A 17,357-nucleotide genomic window follows, 5' to 3' on the forward strand; every position below is an offset into this window, starting at 1 on the left:
ACAATGTGTTTTTGATGAATTGTAATTAGCCTGCCAAAGAGGAAAGAAGTTAAAATTTAGTTAACTATTGCCTAAGCGAGCAAGAGAATGTTATGCGGCCAAACCTTGTCAAAGGAACTTCCCATGCAACTAAGTGAGTGTTGGTGAGGTAGCAAGAAATGCTCACATGTGTGTCCGAGGCAGTGATAACTTGTAAAAACACAAGCCATAAATGGCCTTTTAGATAAAACAATGGAACCAAAACGCACAATAATATGTCAAAATATTTTTAGGCGAGAAACAACATCAGCAAGTGAGGAAGATTCACTAGCAAACAAGAATAGTAAATGGAGTCGATGTCACTTGACAAGGCTGCCAGCAGCACTGACAATCAACATCAACTAAATCAGACTAATGATGACAAAACTACATTCGACGCTGCATGAACAAAAAAGAATGGATGTTTCGGGCAGTAAGTAGCCTATATAAACCCTCCATCTATATCAAGAAAAGAGATAGGTGTAAGAGCCTGACATCTGAACAGTTTTAAAAGCCTCTATCTTCTTCTCTGACCAATCCTATAAGTGAGAACTTAGGGAGAGATTAGAGGAGAAGTCCACCACTTTCTTCCCCTAACTTGTAATGTGTCCCATTTTTTTTTTTTTTTCAACTTTGTATTTCTTTGTAATGTATTATGTTCATATTGTACAGTGGTCGAATGTCCATTTTATTTAATACATTGCATATTTAGCCATTTTTCAATCCTCCATTTAGTCACTGTTCATCTGTCAAAGTATTATAAGTAGCTTAGGCTTATGATAAGCTTTTGACAAGAAGATTTGTTCATAAGGTTTATCATATTATAAGTTGTAGCTAACATGCGCGGGAGGAAATTTGGAGACGAACTCCACTTTGACAATTAAATCTTCATCATTTGTATCCCAAAAGGGGAACAAGTGTGGGTTACATGGCACTGAGAGTTTACCACCTTAAAAAAAAGAGGTAATATAAATCTTACAATCAAACATTTCTAGGTAGAATTCTGGAACAACCTTCAAAGAAAGAAGTCCAATTAATTCAATACTTGGAGATTTACTCTGAAATTTTGAGGTAGGAGACTTAAGAAGATTTCAACAAAGTTTGAAGAAGGAAGTTTCTTATTTTATTTTTGGAGTTAAAGATAAATTTTAGAATTACTCAAGAGGTCTAGGCATCTTGAATACTGCAAGGAGCACTTGCCAAGCATCAGAAGATTGTGCGTGTAAAGGGTGTGCAAAGATAGGTGGTGAGGCATTAAGCAGTGCAAGGCAAGCCCAACGCACAGAGCTTGTTGCCCATGGCTGCATGCTTGCTCCCATCTCATTTTTCTTTTACTATTACTTTCATTCTATTTTAGTTTCTTTATATTTTATTGGAAGTGACATCTCGTACATTACCATATGGAAGCTTGTCATACCAAGACTTATCATCATACCTTCATACCCTTGAGTTATAAAATATAAAATTGTTGTTGTCCCTTATTGCTTATAAACTTATAACGATTTTTTTTCAAGAACGGGGTTTAAAGGTAATTGTGAAAGACATCATTGAGCCATTGGTTATTTGGATTTGGATTGACTGACTTGTTTTCGAACAGGAACAAGTGTCGAACGATCGCCTTCAGGCGCTTACAAAAGTGTGACTGTGACACGCAGCATGTGTCTTGCAAGGTTAGCACACAACAAAATAAAACAATTCCATTATGAATAGTTGTACAAAATAAAAACTATTAACAGTTAAGCATGCTTTAACACCCTACTCTCATGCAATCGTGGACATGATGTTTTGGATTTAAATCTCTACCCATGTATTTATTACAATACCTTAAAAAAAAATCAAAATCAAAACTAGAGTTTGAAAAAAAAAAAACTTTTAAAACTTGTTTTTGTTACTGTAAATTGACTAATATATTTGATATCAACTGGGAACATACAAAAATTATATATAAAAAGTTATGAGAAAACAACAAGATTCTTAAACTTTTTTCCTTTTAAAAAACCTAATTTATTACCAAATTTAACCTTATTTGTGTATCTATACTCTATTAATTACTTTTTTAAAAGACTGTCCCTACTTTTCAAAACACTTTCAAAATGTAAATTAGATTGTAAAAAATAAAATTTCCTTTGATATTTCTTATGTGTGTTGATACTAAAAATGAAAACGTATTTACAAAAAGAAAGTCAAACATGAAGAAAAAAAACATTATAATCTCAAATAATTGTTGGAGGAAAGGATAGAGAAGTAAATGAAATATGAAAAGAAAGAAAAGAAAGAAAAGAAAGAAGGTGAATAAAGAAAAAAGGAAAAATTGAATTGGAGGGGGAGGTGTGTGTATGACTATGAGCCATGAGGTGGGGGCGGCAGGGGCATGTGTTTCAAAATTGAAAAGGAAAGACTCCGTAGCTTTTGGGGTATGCAAATCAGGAGATCCAAATTATCCCAACGTCAGCTTCACCCTAAGCCACTTTGACGTACACAATCATTAACTCTTGTTATCCCATAGAATTGCAGCACTGACAATCCATATCAACTCTCAATAAGCAGCAAACATTTGTTTCCTTCTTAATTTTTGTTTGCTAAATTCTCGTTTTTCTATTACTTTTGATGTTAGTTATTGTTTATTTGTTTATATGATATTCTCATTCTTGAATACACTAAAATGCTTTTTCTTAGATGATAAAGAAAGGCTACATGCGACATTTTGTCATCTCCAACTAAAACAAGTTGAAAGGAAAAAAGAAAGGGTTTTATACATGTAGACTCTAATTACATAGGCCCTAATTACATAGACCCTAATCACATAGACTCATTTACCCAAAAACCCTAATGTTGCTATATATTTCACAAATACCCTAATGGGCATATGATATTTCATTAAAATGTGGACCAAATTATCAATTGATCCCTCCCATATTTTGTTTTTTTTAAAAAAAAAAAAGAAAAAAAAAGGAAAGTTGAAGGGTTTTAAAAGGAAAAGGCACAAAAGTGTTAGATAAGAATGGAGAGAACTAGTAAAAGAGAGTGAATTTCATTCCAATTAAGCCTTATATAGACTCAAATACACCATAATCAACAAACTAACCACCCAAAACAAATAGCACAAGAATAGTCCAAAGAATAGCAACCCTAAAGACTAACAACAAGAAACTAAATATAATCAATTCTATTTTTAACACCCTTCCTTAAACTAAAGCTATGCAATTTAGTATTTAGTTTAAAGTAGTAGAGGAAACCACTCCAAGTAAGCTTTGAACTTCACAAGTGTTGCTAATTTGAGATGTTTGGTTGAAATATCTCCTACTTGATCTTCACTCATACATTAGCTTATATTGATAATTTCATCCTTTGTAAGATACATCAAGTAATGATATCTTACATCAATGTGTTTCCTTCGTCCATGCAAGACAGATTCCTTGAGAGCTTGATTGTTAATGTGTTATTACAATGAATGATAGATGCTTCTTCTTGCTTAAGAAAGTTGAAAGCTAAGTTTGAAAAGAAAGTTGATTTGCTAAGTTTTACATATATTTTGCTCATGGTTTTCATTATCATATCTTGTTTTAAAAGTTATCACTCACGGGACTTTATAGCTCATTCTTTCAATGTTTAATTTCCTTATAGGTAAGGATCTTACTATGCTAGAAGTTCGATTAGATTTTTGTACGACCCATTCCATACATGCATGATAATTAAGGGTTTGGGATAAAATTATTAAGAAGGTTGTCCATTGGTTAGGTAAACTTAGACATTTTCTTCTGCATTTTATGTTTAAAGTCATAAATGGATTTAGATAAGAGTTACAGGTTAAGTAGGGTTGGCAAACACTCTTAGAAGAAGAACGATGATGTTGGTAAGCTTCACTCTACATCTCGAGCCTAGAGAGGAGGTACTCCAGGGGGTGTGATGGCCTATACGTTTTACTAACATTTGTGAACTTGGAATTTATTAGATGAGCAACCAATTTGTTTCTAGCTTGATGGTGATCGTGATCCATTAATTGTTGTGTATGTATGACACATTTGATACCTTATTATTTTAAACCATGTAGAATCCTTAGGCTTTCGAGCCTAAATCCTCCACTGGCAGACATCATTTCTCTAGTTAACAACCAATAGTGATTTTCTGGATCTGTTAACCCTATGTTCAAATTTTAGGAGTATACCAGAGAGAAACAATGTGACTGAAAGTTCCTATCTCAATATCAAAGTCCTCACTCTTAAACATCTAAAATGATACAATCATGGCCACTTCGAGACATGCACTCGAAGGTTCTGCATGAGTATTTTCCAAGCATGGGTTGATAGCCTCAGATTGACAATTAGACTCTCACCATCTTCCTCAACATCCATGTCATCCTCTTCATCAAACTCATCATCCAATTCCTCTAGTAATTCCCATTCGTAGTCTGAAGCGTCTTCATCTATGTTTTCCCATTGATTCACATTCTCCTCTCCCACACCAACCCCTAAACTACTTCAGCACTTACGTTTTCATCTTCTATCTCATTCTCCTATCTTACATTATGCCCAAACCTCCCGACTACACAATCATTATTTTCCAATTCATACATTGAGGATGATGGAGCATCATTCTCGAGAGTATGGATAAACAAAGAATCAGTTGCCCTATAGCTAAGGGCGTTAGTGGTGCAACATAACCTATTGGATAATTTTGTTCAAATGAAGGTTATGTAGGATAATAAGAGGTCAGATATTCTTGGGCCAAATTATATGGAAAGCTTAGTTGGTATGAGCAACTGAGTTTCTTTATGTCGTTGTCATACGTATGTTTGGATTTCATTCAAAAATAGATAGGGGTCTTACATGCATCATCACCACTAAAAAAATAACCTATGTTCTTGATCATTTTGTATCAAATACGTAGGAATCCTAGACACGATTGTATAAACAACATCTTAGGGTGAGATCATGGTTGTTTGGGTGACTCCCACTTAAACTATACAACTCCATCAAGAAGTCCTCAAAGCGAATGTCAAGTCTTACATTCAAGCTCCCTAGGTTACTGTTTGCATATTCTCGTTCATCCTCATTCTAAAAACCACCGTAGTGACAAGCACACGAGAAATTCTACAAATGAAAATAAAACTTACTAGCCAAAAGAAAAAGTATAAAAATGTATATAAAAAATGTATGAAAAAGTTGACACTTTACGGGAAAGTTGAACAAAGGCATCCTCACGAGAAAGTTGACTTGACGAAACATCTACTTTATGTCCTTAGTCTTGGAAACTTCACCTAATGGGGCAAATCACACAACTGATCGAGCAATTACTTTTCCACGTTCAATTAGGTTCCAAAATATATATATTTTTAATATTTTCTCAATTTTCTTCTCTAAAAACTTAAGAATTCTCCTTTATACCGTAAAGAAGTGAAAAAGAAGTCAAAATTTGGCTGCTTACTAAAACCTTCTATACAAATATATATTTTTCTGCTCTATAATGCAACTTTTGGAAAAAAAATAAAAATAAAAGAACTACTTCTCAACCCGACTTACAATATAAAAACAAAAGTTATATCTAACATACTAGTGTCTTTTATATAAAGACAATTGTTCCTCTAAACTTGAGACACTCTAAAAACCAATTATGCTTTCCAAGTTGAACCAAAAATATGAAACTGAAAATTGAAGTTTCTAGCTTAAGATATGTAAGTTGGTTAAGTTGGGTGATTTCATATTTTAGACGCAATGCCCTTCTTTTAGAGGTTGTTTCGTAATTTCACCTTATTTCTTCATTTTAGCTCAAAATTGACTGATTTTCACTCTGTGAAAAACTAGCAAACACATTCAATTTAATAAAAAATAACTCTAAATAAGAAGTAAGAATGAGCACACTTTATGTGCTTATCTAGTCCATTCAAAAGTCTAAAAGAGAGAAAAAGGGTAGAAAAGAAAGATTTGCAAAAATAAAAAAAAATTATAATAATAGAACTCATATGTCACTTACATTTTCAAAATTGCAAAAATAACAAATTTAAAAACTAATTACAGTCATATTTGTCAAATTTGCAATATGCAAAAAAAAAAAAATGTTATGAGTTACTTTTTTCTAAATTTTTTTTTTTGTTATCGAATGCAATTTTCCATTAAAAAAAGTATAATTTAAAATGAAGTTAGTTTTGAATCGGAAAAAACCATTTTTTTGGGCTAAAAATGGTAATTTCCCAAAGAAACCTAACCTTATCTCAAGAAGAAGAGATACTTTGAACAAGGACACAAAATTATACATTTACATGGTGGATCCCACGTCATCAAGTCGGGCACATTGAAAATGAAGTTTTTTGAAAAAATATTTTAGAAGTGAGGTTTGTTTTAAACCTCTTTTTTGAGTAAAAAACAAAATTTTTTTTAAAATGGAATTGTATTGTAATGTAATCCAAAACTCAAGTTAGATTACGCGTTTTGGACCTGATTCTATTCGTACATTTTCAACCCAACCCTCTTTTCTACATTTTTCACATTTCATTATCTTATTTCTATTCTGCTCACGATTTCTCATGCATACCAACAACTTTCAAATTTTCGTTGATCCTTGTTACACTTCAGCTCCTCAAAAAAAACATAGCTCATCCACTTCTCCATGATCTAATTTCCTATTCAAAATTTCTAATTATGTAAAAGAGTGCAATAGAATAGATGAAGTCAAATGGCATCTTGATTCCAACTTTTCCTCCCTTTTCGAATAATATCCATTTTAAAAGATGGCGGATACTTTAATATAACATATGAACATCGATTGAGTAATATAAAAAAATGTCAATAAAAATTATCAATATGAATAAAACCAAGAAAACGATTCAAGAAATTCATGAAGTGTTATTTCAATATTTTCATTGAATTTCTCTTCAGCTGAGGGCTCAACATTTTTGTCAACGTCAATGTAGAACCAAGGCTCAAACTAAATGATTAGAGTACCACGTTTTTGTTTTGTTGACAAATAAATCTGGCTGAAACATTTTCATGCGCAAGAAAAAGTATACACTTGCACAAACACAAAATGCAAGCAGAATGAATGAAAACTCTTATTTAGCAATCAATTTAAATGTTCCAAACCTGCACTTAAAGTCGTGCCTCCTCTTCCCATATGAAAATCAGGCATTCAAGATACGATGTGAAGTTGTTAAAGTTCATTAGATTGTCCTTTTGCGATTGAAGATTCGACATCTTGTAACCAATTCAGATACTGACCTTGCTCTTTTTTATGCAGGTGAATGAGAAGGAAGTTGGTCAGCCTTTCTTCAACACCTCTACTGATTAGGAATTCCTTGAGCGCGTCTTGTAACCGAGGATCTAACGAGCTGCCATGGATACAGAAGTTTTAAGTATCTTAGAGAAGGAAGCTTGAAAAACAGGTAAAGCTTAAGATTAATGCCGAAACCAAGCTGAAAAGTTAGGAGAATGATGGACTAATCATGAATCGTGATGCTTAGCAATATAAGAAGAAAAAATAAGCCATTCACAAACAAGTTTTCAGTTATCAACCACAGAAGTAAAGTCAAATTGCTCACTTAGGCATTAAGGAAGCTGGGATAATTCATACAGGTCTATGTTTTGTCTATTCAGAACTAAACAATATTGATGACAGCGCTATTCAAGTTTGGAAAGAATCAACTTTCCCTCGTAATTGGCTTAATGAGTTTTAAGTTTAACCTGAAATTAATGCACGAAACTGAATTAAAAAACTGCTCGTGAACTAATGAACAAACAAAACATTCAAAATCAGGCAACAGAAACAGCCAAATCCAATCATGAATACAAACTTAAGAACACTCACAACAATGATAAACTTGTCTAGAAATACATGATCAGAAGAATGGATATCTACTAAATAGTGCAGTCCAACCACAAGAATGCTCATATCTAGCCAGATGTCATCAAAACATAAATTTACTACCCAACTGGAAGTCATACTATCACCTCTTATTCAAATTCCGGTTTGATTTTATGAAATTATAAGTTTAATGCGTAAAATTCACTCACCTAACAGTTACAAAGTTTAAGTATGAATATAATTTAGCAATTGTAAGTGTAGAACCTAGAAGATGAAGAGTTGAAATTAATAAGCAGGAAAAGTCTATGTAGTTGCGGGTTTGTTTTCATGTACGCCATTGTATTTTTCTTTTTTTTTTTTTTTTTTCTCATTGAAAGTAGTTTCTAAAAAAACAAAAGAAAATATCGATATGAACTCTGTCTACAGAACATAAAAGCAGCTGAATGGAGATGTAGTTTCAAGGTTATACCATATAGGAGAATCAACAAATGGATAAGCTAAATGAGGAAATATAAACGGAGTGGAGATAATGAACTCGTGAGTGTCCGAGCCAACTCATGCACACCTCGGCTAATTCTATGAGATTAACTTGCTCGACTCTAAAACATTTGAGTGTCAAGAAAACTCATGATATTTTATCTTAGGTAGATGTCCATCGTAAATTGAACTCATTCCCTCCAAATCCTTTATTAATCCCATAACCCTTACTGACACTAGGCCAACCCATAATGTTTAAGTTTTTAAGCATGTTAGGAACTCAAGTAGATGAATTGCATTCAGCAAAGGAAAAGAATGAAGCAGCTGTTTCTTTTATTGATATTGTGAATATCGAAGCCAATTCACGCCTACCATGACTAATTTCACTAGACAAATGTTAGAAAAACATAGGATTCTCATTTGTCAAGATAGATTAATGTTTTTGTTTTATGTCAAGATAGATTAGTGTTTTTGTTTTATACTAGGTAAGTGACTACTATAGGATTTGGATTCATCTTTGATCCTCAATCTTCCAGCTTGCAGAAAAGGAAGGAACCAACTTTTTGATGAAGGATACAATCATCATATGGAGGAAAAATATATACATTTTCCTTCCCATGGGAGAGCGGGAGGTCGCCAACTCCACTAGACCATGATGCATAGCATAATATATTTTGGATTAAATTACAAATGAGCATTTTTAAAAATAGCAAAATAAATTAAAATATTTACAAACTATAACAAAATTTTGGATTCTATCAATAATAGAATCTGATAGACTAGTGACATAAGTCTATCAGAATCTATTATTGATAGAATCTGAAATTTTGCTATATGTTGTAAATATTTGGTCAATTTGTTATTTTTGACAATTCTCCAATTACAATTTCAATTCAATAATTTTGAAGTTTCAATCTGGTCCCTATGGTACGTGCTTAATTGTAATTACGCCCCACATTTAGGTTTAAAATTTGGTCTCTATGGTTTGGTTATACCACACAAGCCATTCCTACTTTTAAGTTCTACCAATGTGGCGTAACATCTATTTATGTGGTAATGAGTTATTTGTTTCTAGATGGCTTATATGTTAGCTTAATATTAGAGTTTAGGCCAATTAAAAAAAGTAAGAGAAGAAGAGCGAGTATCATTAGGGCCAATTTTTGAAGTTTAACCAAACCATAGAGTATCAAACTGAAATTATAAAATATACAAACCCAATTGATAATTTAGTGAACACTTTTTTAGATAAGAAATAACTTCCAATAAAGGAATGTAAAAGAGGAAGAAGATGAGAAGTTAATAGATCCTTCCATTATGCGGCTGCAGGTAATTATAGACTCTTGAAGACAATGAGGAAAAAAAGTTCTTGTAATAAATATTATTTAGTAAATTCCTAAAAAAGTTGTCCTAAAGGAACGATGAATGTTACAAGTCTTCATATATGATTGAATTAGGGGCAAGGGTCCTAAAGCCAACAATCTGGTATTTAGTACAAAAAAGAACACCAATTATTCATAAATGGCTTGCAACTTGAACTTCGCGAGTTCTCCTCAAAGGAAAACTAAACGGGTAACTGGTAGACACAGTAGTTACTTTGGCAGTAAAATTCCCATAATTTGGGCAGTGGTGTCAAGCTAGCAACTTCTACGAGGAAGGTGGTGCAAAGGGTAGACAAATGGAGGATGAAAAGGGTCCAAATAACCATAAATAAGCTTTAAAAAAAAGGGGTCTGGTTACTACCGAGTCTAAGGTCCCCCACTGATTCTACCTTAGAGAGTTTAGGGACCAAAAACCTGTTAAAATTAATCTAGTTCTTGTTTCTTCTAAATTGTGCGAGTAAAAGAATTGTTCTTCTCTCTCTTTAGTTGTGTTGTGAGGGTCATTTCCAAGCGAATAAACAACTGGTTCTAAAGAGAAAATTGTTCCTCTTTCTCTTTAGTTGTGTTGTGAGGGTCATTTCCAAGCAATAAGCAACTGTTTCTAAAACACAGCCTACACTACATTTTCTCGGCCGACTGAGCTCTCAAAGAACAATGTCAAAGATTTTTTATATCCATGGTGTCTGGGACAAATTATGGACACCTTAACTAATCGCTACAGCATTTCAGCGTGAAGAAAAGTTGTAGAATTTTAGTTCCTAGAATGTTAAACAATGTCAAAGAAATTAAGTCAAAGGTGATCCATATTCACCATCTCATGTCATAACAGCATCAGTACTTTCAAAGTGTATCCTAGGGACCAATGTCAATAACCGAAAATTATATAGCCAGGTCACGGTTACGGTTTGAAATCAGTAAACATAGAGAACTCATGGATTTCTAACTTCTCAAAGATACAATCAAACACAAATGGCTATGCTCAATGTTAACTTTTGCGACTGTTGGAGTTGCCAAATAGTAGTACCTGAACGAAGGGCCTCTATAAACAGAAGGTCCCAAACAATCAGAAGATGGAAGATAATAGGCATTGTAGAGTTCGAAAGGAGACCCGCCATGACCGTTCTCTGAAACCCCACAATCAAACTGCAAAAGAGAGCTAACTCCAGGCTTACTCACACAAATCTTCATCAAAATGTCCCTCGGAAAAGCCCCTTCATATCCCAATCTGAGAGGACCCAATAGAGCAGAAATCACAACCTCCTCACCGGAATCCAATTTTCGCCGCAACACCACGTCTTGTGACTTGAGCGAGTCATGTTCCACAGTGAAATCACTGGAAGTACTATTGTTCTCATAGTTCTGCGAATGAAAAATGGGAAAAGAAGAAATGGGAAATCAGAGACGATGAAGAGGGGGATTGATTAAGAAGGGGTTTTAATGGTGGAATGGAAGCGAGGAAATTAAAGAGGACCTGACATGGGGTTGAAGAAAGCTCGTGGGTTATCTCGGATTGCAAGATCTTGAGAAGGTTGAGATCATGGAAGGCTTTCCGAGCTTTGCGAAAAATTTGAGTAGCCCTCGCCATTATTCTACTGTCCCTTCGTCTTCTTCTCCCACCGCTGCCCTCTCTCAGTTTCTAACATCCTTTTACTTGGTTTAAAACTATCATGACCGCCATCTTTTTTAGTTCTAACTAATCATAATGCCCACCTCTCGCCTTCTAATGCTTACTTAAATATTACTACAAAATATTGGCATGTGTTCAAAGGTATGTTGGTGTTGTGTTGATGACAAAAGGAAGAGAAATAACCTCCAAACAAGAGATATTAGGCGTTTAGGACTTATCAAAATGTTTAGATGTTATTTTCAAGGTGTTTTGGGCAGTTAAGGCTTGATGTTAAGCGAAAAGAACCTCTAATGGAGTGTCATTGGGCGTTTAAGACTATGGTTAAGAGGCTATCATGTGCTATGACAGAAACCAAGTGAGCGAGAAGCATGGTGAAGGCGAGATGACTTAGAGATTAGGAAGGGGCTTTGGGTGTTTAAGGTTGGCGAGAAAGAATCATCATAAAGATTAGTATGCGTTTGGAGTTTGTCACATGATTTCACACAAGGCTATGTGTCAAGAGGTTAGTTGAGCGATCAAGAGAAGGCGAGAAGGTCATTTCTCGGGTGAATCTAAGCAAGGTGCATTCCAAGTTGTTTAAAAGCATGAGTTTAAATAAAATGGTTTCAAAGAGAAAATCATGGTACTCTATATATCGAGTTCTCAATGGTCAATGTGCACAGTTAGGGGTATAGAGCTACGTTGATCACTTAGCCGCTACCATCAAGTCCAGGCAAGATAGTAAGACCAAAGGTGCTCTGCTAGTTTGATCGAGTTTTGGTAAGATAATAAGATCGAAAATGCTTTGCTATCTTGACTGAGTTTTCTTTGGTATAGAGTATATAGAGATAAGTATTTCGAAACATAGGCAGTGTTTAGTTTAAAGAAATGTTAAGATTATATGTTTATGTATAATTTATAAATGGTTTACGAAAAGATTAAATTGTATTTGCTTTACAGTATGTTTTACAAAATAATCATCACTCATTGGGTTTTTTAGCTCACCCTTTCCAAATGTTTTCCCTCTTTCCAGGTACAGATTGTGGTTCTTCGCATGCTGAACTTAGTGCTGCCAAACCAACTTAGTATTTGGATATAATTAATTAAGAAAAATTAGATACAAATCATCTTTTAGCTTTAAGTATTTGAATCCTAAAAGGCAATCAAGTATGGCAAAGGCACCAATAGGTTGTCGCCTTAAATCTGAAGTTAACAAATGCTTTGGATCGCCTCGACGTGTTAATTACCCTTGCTTTACACTTAATTAGTTAGACATTCTTGCATCTCATCGCCTAGGCACATGAGTTCATATTTCATTTCATTCCACCACTATTTCCACCTTGTTGCTCCATCGCACTTAGTGTAAATATATAGGGTAACATTATACTATGCATATAAATTTATCATGTACAGATAATACATGATTTTAGAACGCAACATTGACCTATTAGGATCGCTAATTTCTTGTGTTAGATCCTGGCTTACCTAGGAAACCTCTATCTTCACTTACACTTGGGCAAGGGCAAAAGAGAGGAAAACTTGAACTAAAAACGATGAATCAATGAGGTTATCAACGTGTAGGTAAGATTGTGTTCCTTTTATCGCATGGCCCTAGCATAGTCGCATACTTAAAGCCTAACAGCACAAATTCACAAATTGACGTTGTAATTACGCAGCAAACCAGAAGGCTTATGGCAAAGACAAACAAAGCAAAAAGACTAGGTGAGCTAAAGGTAAGGACCATGCGCTTAAGGGTGAGTTGATAAGCATGAGACATTGAGGGATTATAAAATAATAGACATAAAAGACAAAATAACAGCGCATGAGCCACATTAAAAATAACAGGGGTTTTAACTCATATAACCTAAATATATAGGCTCAATTACATAAGAAGTTTAAATAAAAGGCAAATTGAGCTTCAAATTTACACAAAAGTAAGACTAAAGGACCAACACTAGCCATCATTATGATTACTAGTAGAATCTCTTACCTCGAGATTAGCTAAACTGAAACTATTCCTATCAGCGACAGTAAAGCTTTCCAAAGGCAAATCCTAAACATAAATAAGAAGATTAAATTATTACTTTGACAACCATATCAAACCATTAATTACTCAGCTTATAAACTTACCAACGAAGGAGGTTGAAACCAATTCAACCTTGGTTGGGAGAAATTCACAGCACAAATCCTCCAACAAATTTAACCAAACCTTCAAGTAAAATATTCCAACCAAGGGCGGATCCATTAAGGGGTCACGTGCCCCCTTTACATTATCGGTTTTTGTATTTTAATATTAATTTTGAAGTGTTAGATTACAATATTTATTAAATTTACCTTAATGTTGCTTAATTTCTGCTTCTGCTGTAGTGGTTGTGCCCCTCCTGCACAACCCTTTCGTTGTAAGTTCAAATCTCGTATGCTACAATTATTTTTACGAAATAGTTTTTATTCTAAATATCAATAATTTTCTTTTCTCAAATATCAAAATTCTTTATAAATTGTCACGAAATAGTTTTTATTTCAAGCATTAATAATTTTTTTCCTCAAATTTCAATAATTTCAATAATTTTCTTTTTCCAAATATCAAATTTGGTCCTTAATTTCAATGATTTCTTAAAAGAAAGATAATTTGATTTCCTAAAAGGAAGATAATTTTTTTAAAAAAAGAAAAAAAACTATCTAAGATAAAACCCTAACTTATTTCATAGTCCTCATTTGTTATATAACAAAGTTGTTTAAAAAATGAACAAAGTCAGTGATCCAAACTTCCACTCTCTCAACAATATCTCAGGCAAAATGTATTAATCTTTCTTTTTTCTTTTTTCTTTTCTTTTTTTTTACGATAATTTTAAATTCACATATTTGGATTACAAAAAATCATGTGAAAATTATCGGTATTTCTTTATTGCTACAAATGTAGTGAATGTTTCGAATCATTAGTGAAACGTCGTGATAGTTTTAAAAATATTTTTAGTGTATTTATTATACAGTGCCCGGTGCCCCTCTATATAAAATTTATGGATCTGCCACTGATTCCAACCTAAACTATTTTGGAGAAAAATAGATATTTGATGGGAGTACCATACCCAATGAAAAGCTTACCAAAATTCTCCTTAAATATGGCTCCAAAAGCAAATGGCTAAAGAACAAATGAGGGGACAGCTCGAGTGTGAACCTGCAGAGCTGGGTGAAAAGGATCAGCTAAGATGAAACCACGTTGAAGGCTTGTGGCGTGGACCGCATTAAGCTCCAACTGAAACCGAGAGATGGAGAAAGACGATAACGATCAGAGGAAGCCAGAGGAGATCAAATGGAGACAAGACGAGACAAAACTTTATGCACAGCGACTCACGAGCGGATGAAGACGAGATGTTTGGCTTCTATCGGATGTTCGACCTTTATTTTAAAAATAGCAAAATAAATTAAAATATTTATAAGCTATAACAAAATTTTGGATTCTGTCGACGATAGAAACTGATAAACTTTTATCATTGTCTATCATTGCCACCGATAGAAGCGTATTGGTGTCTATCAATGTCTATTATTAATAGAATATGAAATTTTACTATATGTTGTAAATATTTTTGTCAAATTTGTTATTTTTTTACAATATGATTAAATCAAATGTAAAATGTAAAATTAAATATATTTTAACAATGAATTTGCAAACACACAATTAAGTTACATATATGATTAAAATAGAGCACCTACATTTCTTTTAACTTTATATTTAAATTAAAGGAAAATGAATGATGGTGGTGAGAAGATAAACGATGAATACACAAACTACATACATATGACAAAATACCAAAATTAAAATACTCACCATATTTGAATGAGATTCTAAATACCTCAAAACTATAGAGAAGATTCAAGTGGATCTTTAACATGAATCAAAACCAATTTTTACAAAATCTTCAAAGTGGGCTGATAACTTATTATAAAATAAAAAATAATAATAACAATGAAGCAAAACAAGAGAATGAAGAGAAGTGAGAAAGGAAAAAATAACAATTGAACTCAAAAGGCACCATACACCTATATTCATAGGAGATGGTATAAGTTACACAATGACCGATGCCTCCTATATAAAATTTCTAGATTCGCCACTGTTTGATAATATAATCATCATGAGTTGGCTTAATGATAAAAAAAATGAATGACATCTAGAGGTTATGAATTTGATCCACGATGACCACCTCCGTAGAAATTAAGCTAAAACTGATAGGGAGAGTGACGAATATACAAAAAATATATATATATTTGACAATATGCTAAAAGTTAATTTGAAATTTGGAGATACACATTATTAGGGAATTGAATAAGGGTTTAGGGTGGGCTTACTTTGAGAGAAAATTAGTTTTATATGGTGCTTCGTTTTTCGCAAAACATATTATAATAATATATGAAATCTGGAATCGTAGAGTTACAGTTTTGGATCACACACCATTTTAAATATTTTGGTCGTGGAAAACGCTACTTTTATATTTCTTCATTTCTCATTTTGTTTTTCTTATAATATTATCTAATTCATTTTCCTTCACATTACAAACTGTTTATTGCATTATCTCATTTTTGTTCATTATTCAATAATCAGTACATACCTTCTTCTATTTAATATGAATCCATCAAGTAGAAAGAAAAAATATATGAAGTTACTACAGAGGTGGATGTGTTTAGTCTCTTCTCTTTGACTTTGTTGGAGTTGAAGAACCATCCACTTCCATGCCTTTGCCTCCCTAACAATCGACAATTTATTAATCACTTTCTTCTCTCACCACTCCCACGTTCTATCTACTTCCTTATTTCCTTCATCTTCTTCCTCTTCTACTCTGCTTTCCTTTTAATTGTTTCTATTATTGGGTTTTTGTTGCTTCAGCTTTAGGGCTTTCAATTCCAATTTCTCACTCTCTACTTGAACTGAAACAGAGTTTGAAAGAAATGTCTACTTTTTCTTACCTCTCTACTGCTACATCACTCTCCAATATCCCCAGAATGCTTCCTCCAATGGGGAATCTTCATCTCCCATCCTCCCAATTTTTCCCTAACTTCAATTTCAATACCAAGACGTCTCTTTTCACTCTATTCACATCCACCCACAAGCCCCAACTGCGTTACAAATCTCGCCCAAGGGCCTCCGTTCAATGTCTTTTCACAGGCATTGTTGAAGAAATTGGCCATGTTAAAAACTTGGGTATTGATGAAAATGGGGGATTCGATTTAGAAATTAATGCAAGAACTGTTCTTGAAGGTGTTAACCTTGGAGATAGCATTGCTGTCAATGGAACTTGTCTTACTGTCACTGCTTTTGACCACCAACTATCTGAATTCAAGGTGGGGTTGGCGCCTGAGACGCTCAGGAAGACTTCATTGGTGGAACTCTCGCCTGGTTCACCTGTGAACTTGGAGAGGGCGGTTCAACCAATCAGCCGAATGGGTGGCCATTTTGTGCAGGGGCATGTGGATGGGACTGGGGAGATAATATCAATGGATCCTGAAGGGGATTCCTTGTGGATTAAGGTGAAGACATCAGAGGCTTTGCTGAATTACATTGTACCGAAGGGATTTATTGCTGTGGATGGGGCTAGCTTGACTGTGGTAGATGTTTTTGATGATGAGAAGGCTTTTAACTTCATGTTGGTTGCTTATACTCAGACAAATGTGGTCATTCCATTGAAGAAAGTTGGACATTTGGTGAATTTGGAGGTAGATATTCTTGGCAAGTATGTGCAAAGACTCCTCAGTAATGGTGCAGTCAAACCCATTGAGTCTCCATGATTACAAAGCCTGGAGGGAAAACAAAAGAGGTCTTAGTAGTTGCAATCTCAATGTTCTGCTGCATAAAGTTTTTCTCCTGCCTTGTTATGTTTTTAACCATCGTCAAATATGAGAATGGGAATGAGTTGATGATCTGAAGTTCTACTGTCTTATTGTCTTATTGTCTTATTGTCTCTGTTGTATTAAAACACTGTTAGACGAGGTGACTACTTGTATTGTGAAATTCAACCCTTTTTTCAGTGAAGTAATGCTTAAACCATTTCATGGGATTAGGGATGAATAAAGGGTTTGATGTTTTCTTGATA

The 17,357-nt window shown here is 33.9% G+C and overlaps 2 protein-coding genes across 2 annotated transcripts; one reads left to right on the forward strand and one right to left on the reverse strand.

Moving 5' to 3' along the window:
* Positions 1 to 6,837: 6,837 nt before the first annotated feature.
* On the reverse strand, positions 6,838 to 11,350 carry LOC101204700 (mitochondrial acidic protein mam33). The gene is made up of 3 exons (XM_004139896.3): positions 11,140 to 11,350; positions 10,693 to 11,027; positions 6,838 to 7,339 (listed from the first exon to the last, which is right to left on the reverse strand). Exons 1-3 carry the CDS (start codon positions 11,251 to 11,253, stop codon positions 7,162 to 7,164), a joined length of 627 nt encoding a protein of 208 aa, XP_004139944.1. The 5' UTR covers positions 11,254 to 11,350; the 3' UTR covers positions 6,838 to 7,161.
* A 4,563-nt stretch (positions 11,351 to 15,913) lies between these two features.
* Positions 15,914 to 17,357, forward strand: LOC101204942 (riboflavin synthase-like). Its single transcript, XM_031886678.1, has one exon. The coding sequence runs from the start codon at positions 16,216 to 16,218 to the stop codon at positions 17,050 to 17,052; it is 837 nt and encodes a 278-aa protein (XP_031742538.1). The 5' UTR covers positions 15,914 to 16,215; the 3' UTR covers positions 17,053 to 17,357.

This window comes from Cucumis sativus, chromosome 6 (genome assembly GCF_000004075.3).
Source record: "Cucumis sativus cultivar 9930 chromosome 6, Cucumber_9930_V3, whole genome shotgun sequence".
Classification (NCBI taxonomy): domain Eukaryota; kingdom Viridiplantae; phylum Streptophyta; class Magnoliopsida; order Cucurbitales; family Cucurbitaceae; genus Cucumis; species Cucumis sativus.